Raw genomic sequence first — 6,231 nt, 5'->3', positions numbered from 1 at the left:
TTTTAATGAACAAATGGGGCTCATGCCGAAATAAATAGAACTAGTATAGTAGCATATATTAATGAATTAGCATGCATATAGTCTACTATAAGAGGGACAAAAATAAATTTAAAAAAGTGGGAAAAGAAAAAGAAAAAAAGAAAAAAGAAAAAGGACAAAACTTTGTTTTTATATTTAATTTAATTTTATTTTATTTTAATAAATTTGGTCGTTTACAAGAAAATCGGTAGTGAATAAATTGCTTTGCTTGTTGTCTGTGTTTGCTATCTGATCTGATCGTGAGGAAAGAAAGTGCAGCAATGGGAAGAAGAAGAAGCACGTTGGCTTTGGTTCTCGCGATTCTGATCTCTCTTCACGGAACCCACGTCAGATCCGATGCCTCCGATCACCGTTACAAAGAAGGAGACCCCGTTCCGTTCTACGCCAACAAAGTTGGCCCCTTTCACAACCCCAGGTTCGCACCCCACCCGATCCCGATTCCCAACCACCCCCATCATTCTCTAACGCCTTCTTTTAACCGTTTTAGATTCTGGGTTCTCGTCAAAATCTGATCTTGTTTTCATTTTCATCAATTATTATGTCGGATTGCAGCGTTAGTGTTGTACGAGGTGGTTGTTGTTGTTGTTATTGTTGTCCTTTGGATTTCTCGTTTATTTAATTAATTATTTGTTTGTTTGTTTGTGTGATTGTTGGTTCCAGTGAAACGTACCGGTTCTTTGACCTCCCATTCTGTGTAACAGGTAACTATCTCAATTTATTTATGTTTCAGCTTTTGTTATGTATGACTTCCTTATTTAAAACTTTGTTATTTGTTTTTGTCTAAATTGTTTGTCTCTCTTTTATTATTGATACAAAGTGTGATGACTCATGGGGGTATAGCATAGGAAAGAGATATTTGAGTTCAGTTTTAGTCTATTGTGTTTTTGTTTTAATGGAATCTCTAGTTGTTGAATTGAACCATCTGGGCTAACAAAATGTCAATTTGTAGCTTTGTTTAGTACATTTTCCAATTTGCTATGCTTTTATGGGTTCTTAATGTGTGTCATTGTAAAATGAGTACATCTAAATGCCAGGTCATGAGAGAGAAAAGACTGAAGCCCTTGGTGAGGTGTTGAATGGCGATCGCCTTGTTAGTGCTCCTTATGAGCTTAATTTCAGGACGGAGAAAGACTCTAATCTTGTATGTAAGAGGAAGCTCACAAAGGAGCAAGTTGCTCAGTTCCGAGAAGCTGTTAAGAAGGACTATTATTTCCAAATGTATTATGATGACTTGCCAATCTGGGGATTTATTGGGACTGTTGACAAGGAGGGCAAAACTGACCCTAGTGAGTACAAGTATTTTCTTTACAAGCACATTCAGTTCGATATTCTGTACAACAAAGATCGAGTGATTGAAATCAGTGCGCGGATGGATCCTCATTCTGTGGTGGACCTGACTGAGGATAAAGATGTTGATGTTGAGTTTTTGTACACTGCAAAATGGAAGGAAACAGATACTCCTTTTGAGAAGAGAATGGAGAAGTACTCTCAGTCTTCTTCTTTGCCACATCATTTGGAGATTCACTGGTTCTCAATCATAAACTCCTGTGTAACAGTTCTTCTTTTGACTGGTTTCCTGGCAACCATTCTCATGCGTGTATTGAAGAATGACTTTATGAAGTATGACTTGCTTGCTCATCTATCATCAGATTGTCATATTATTGTCTATAATATTGTTTTGTTAATCTTTTATCTCCCCTTGTTTCTTGTTTTTATATGCTGTAATGTTCTCCAGATATGCTCAAGATGAGGAAGCTGCTGATGATCAAGAGGAGACAGGATGGAAGTACATTCATGGTGATGTTTTCCGGTTTCCAAAATACAAGTCTTTGTTTGCAGCATCCCTTGGTTCTGGTACTCAGTTATTCACTCTGTAAGAATCTTCTGATGGCTCTTTTCATCATCCGTGTTGATTTTATTTTTTCATTTTCCATATTATATACTTCAATAAATGACATTCTCAATTCCCATATGCTTTTGCAGTACAATCTTCATTTTTATGCTTGCGCTGGTTGGTGTATTTTATCCATACAACCGAGGAGCTTTATTTACTGCACTGGTGGTCATATATGCTCTCACATCTGGCATCGCTGGCTACACTGCTACTTCCTTCTATATTCAACTTGAAGGGTCTAATTGGGTACACACGGATTCCTTGCGTTGGTTGTTGTTCATGGTTTGACTATTAATTTATATAATTCTTGTGAAATGAAATTAAATGATTTATACATTTATTTTCTTGTTGACAGGTTAGAAACTTACTACTGACAGGATGCCTCTTTTGTGGTCCTCTTTTCCTTATGTTTTGCTTCCTTAACACAGTTGCAATTGTTTATAGTGCAACTGCTGCTCTGCCATTTGGCACAATTTTGGTGATACTCCTAATATGGACATTGGTAACTTCACCATTGCTTGTGTTGGGCGGTATTGCAGGTAAAAATAGCAAAGCTGAGTTCCAAGCACCTGTCCGCACTACAAAATATCCACGAGAGATTCCACCTCTACCCTGGTACAGGAGTACCATTCCCCAGATGGCAATGGCAGGATTTCTCCCATTTAGTGCCATCTACATAGAGCTGTACTACATTTTTGCTAGTGTATGGGGTCACAGAATTTATACTATCTACAGCATACTCTTCATTGTCTTTATTATTCTGTTGATTGTCACTGCTTTCATCACTGTGGCTTTGACATACTTTCAACTTGCTGCGGAGGATCATGAATGGTGGTGGAGGTATGTAACTTATCTTATTACCACCTATAATTGTTCGACCTTTGATATCAAAGCAAGATACATTCCCACTTTTCTCTCCCTTAATGCTACAATGAAGTGGTGGTAGACCATGGCAGCAGATGAGTGATTGTCGAGATTGTGGGAGTGGTTAGTAGAAAACTCACGAAGTGAGAAAGGGTGATTGGTATTTATTCACATTGGTGAGAAGAAAAAGAATAATGGAGATGATGAAATTGTTGCAATGAAGTTCTAGATTTTAGAAACTCGACAGGAGAGTAGTGACAAGATAGGTCATGGTGGATGGTACCATGGTAGTAAGTATCGGATGTATCGCTATTCGTATCGTACGATACGATACGATTCCGAGCTTCCGCGATACGAATCGCAAGTTGTCTCGTTTTTGATTAAGAATCGCATGTGAATCGTGCGTATCGTTGCGTGAATCGGAAAAATCGCGATTCTGGACGAAATCGCACGATTTCGAAACAGCGGGTCACGCCTCGAAACTGGATCGAGTCACGCGCGACCTGATTCTGGAAACCCTAAAAAAAATGCAGAAAAGAGAGGGAAAGTGCCGATCCTCCACCGATCTGTCTTCTTCTCCGACGAATCTCCGTCGATCTATCTTCTCTGACAGCGACTGTGTCTCCTCCGGCGGTGACTCTGTCATCTCCGGCATATGCAACCTGTCTTCTTCAAAGAAAAGTTGGGCCAAATGGGCCCAAATTTTATTTTATCTTTTGATTTGGCCTTCACTATTTTTTTTTTAAGAAGGTAACTTCTCTTTATTATTAATTATTATTATAATTCAGATAATATTTTAAGTAATAAAAAATTTAATATAAAACCTTAAATATTTTGTTTTCTTAATTTTTTTATTATTTTGTTTAACTACTATAAATTTTAATTATTGAAATTATTTAATGTATAAATTAAGTTATGTTTCTATTTTTATATGTATATCATTAATTATATGTATTATAAATTATTTAATATTTATATATATATGTAAAAATAAATAAATTAGAATATATTTATATATTATTAACTATATATTAATGTATGATTTTATTTTTTTATATTTGTTTATATATATATATATATATATATATATATATATATGTTTTTATTGATCATGAATCTTACGATTCACGATACGATTCGATTCACGATTCAAAATATAAGCTTTCCGATACACTATTTGTATCCCGATTCAACTACCATGGATGGTACCTATCTAATATGTTGAAATTACTGGGTTTTAGCCTTTTCGGCATTGATATAGGAAAAAGAGTTAATAGAGACTGAATACTCTGAAATTGACATAGACTTGATATGATATGTTACGAAATATAAAGCAACAATTCCCCCTTTCCATTATCCATTCTGAATCAGTAGGTAAGTTAAGGAACTTGCTACAATTTACTGTGTTTGAGATTTTCACAATAGATAGTTATGTAAAATTATGAATTGTGTATACTAACTTGGTTAACTAAAACCCTGGCTTTTGTTGGATTGCACCAAAAGCTGCAATTTTTCTTTCATTACCTTTGGTGCACTTTACACATCTAGAGGAGCTGGAGTTGGATTGATTTAGGGTTTGCTTGTTTGATTGAATAGGAAGAGAAGTACTAGTGTATCTAGAGTTTATTATACTCAAACAAGCTGACCCTTTGTATAGGCAATCATAGTAATCTTAGTTTTTTACAATTAGTCAAGGACTAGTGGATGCCGTTGTTGAGATTTCTGTTGATGGTGTAGGGTAAGGGAATGTTCCTTAGAATATTTAGTTTTACTAGCACTAATTCATAAAGAAGAATGTTTTTCTGTAGTTGCCGGAATATCAGTCTCACCATATTCAGATGCAACTATAAAAATTATTTTTCTTTTGGATGACATTCTTGATTCTTGAGTATCTGTTGCATTCATTAGCCAATAGTAATTATTACTTTCTAAACAAAGATGTCATGAATCTTTTGATGGTAGAGGCAATTTAAAGTTTATATACTCGGCATTTTGCTTTGCACTTGATGACTATGATGTTGGTCTGTGTTTCCCTAGGTCTTTTCTCTGTGGTGGATCAACTGGTTTGTTCATCTATGGCTACTGCTTGTATTACTACTACGCACGATCAGATATGTCTGGTTTCATGCAAACTTCGTTCTTCTTTGGTTACATGTTATGCATCTGCTATGGCTTCTTTCTCATGCTTGGTAGCGTAGGTTTCCGTGCCTCCCTGCTCTTTGTTCGTCACATATACAGGTCCATCAAGTGTGAGTAGAAGGTGGCTGAACGTGTTGGTAAAGTTTATATTATTTCTGTTAGGTGAAGAGAAAAGGGTCTACTATTTTTTTTTTCTTCTTTTTCTGTCATAAGGTAGGTTATATAGTGTACCTGGGAACTAGAGAAGCTTAGACTCCTTTCATGAATTGGTGTCATGCTATCTCTTTAACTGCACAGGCTTGCACTTGAGGGAGTTTTTTGGAACCATGGGATTTAATCTTTGATTACTGTAGTCACTGAAATTTATTTGATGTAGCTTGTATTAAATTTAATTTGTCTGCTCTGAAAATGACCATTTAATATGATTATACTGACCTCGCCAATGGTTTATAATGGTGTGGGAATTTATTCTAATCGCCAAATACATGTCTAGCTATGCCAGATGAAAGATGGTTTGAACAAGAACATGGTTTTCAACACTTTACAAATATAAAATTAAAAGTGGCATAAACTACATAAATGTTTTTTTTTTTTTTAATTTGAATTCAATTCTATTTTAAGTTGTGATATCACAAACACGAGTGTCACAAGACATCGACGCCACATGGTTCCCTCAATTAGGTCGAGAGCCAAATAAAATAGAGAAATAACATCAAATATAAACAATTCACTTTGGGAAAGATTTTTGCGTTTATAAAAATTTGTGGTACAAAAGTTATTTCTGCATTTCTTTTATTACACTTTTTTCTTTTAAAAAAGAAAACTCTACTCATCTTTCTGTTTCTATTTTCTGAAGTAAAGAAAACAGGTAACCATTTATGGGCCTCAGCAGAACATTTTTATTTTTTAGTTTATGGACATGGTTCATACAATATGTTACACAGTTAACAATTAAAGATTGATATGCATATGTGACTTTTACTAATTAAATATTATTTTAACATTGAGAATTGATTTTAGTAGCATCATTTTGACTCTTTATGTTTCAAGACTGATTTTACAGCGTCAATACTTGCATTCTAAAACCACACCAAAAAAATTAACGACGAAAAAAACTTATCTTTTTAGTTTTAATGCTGCATAATAAATATAAGCTTTGAATGCCCTAACAGAATCCAAATTAGCAAATGGTTAATTTTGGGTTCAAATCATTACTTTTCTGAGAAACAAACCACATGCAACTTTTTACTCTTGTTTCTTTACAACGTGTCTCAAATTAGGGGTATAAATAAATA

General features: G+C 34.8%; 1 protein-coding gene across 1 annotated transcript; it reads left to right on the top strand.

Annotated features, from left to right (window-relative positions):
* The first annotated feature begins 219 nt into the window (after positions 1 to 219).
* Positions 220 to 5,328, top strand: LOC109804871 (Endomembrane protein 70 protein family). Its single transcript, XM_020366769.3, has 7 exons — positions 220 to 454; positions 700 to 740; positions 1,074 to 1,659; positions 1,775 to 1,912; positions 2,023 to 2,179; positions 2,289 to 2,773; positions 4,835 to 5,328. Exons 1-7 carry the CDS (start codon positions 300 to 302, stop codon positions 5,052 to 5,054), a joined length of 1,782 nt encoding a protein of 593 aa, XP_020222358.1. The 5' UTR covers positions 220 to 299; the 3' UTR covers positions 5,055 to 5,328.
* Positions 5,329 to 6,231: the final 903 nt, after the last annotated feature.

The sequence above is a fragment of the Cajanus cajan genome, chromosome 2 (assembly GCF_000230855.2).
Source record: "Cajanus cajan strain Asha chromosome 2, NIPB_CcT2T_4, whole genome shotgun sequence".
Taxonomy (NCBI): Eukaryota; Viridiplantae; Streptophyta; class Magnoliopsida; order Fabales; family Fabaceae; genus Cajanus; species Cajanus cajan.
The sequence above is the reverse complement of the archived record's forward strand: the minus strand, read 5'-3'. Positions and strand labels throughout refer to the sequence as shown.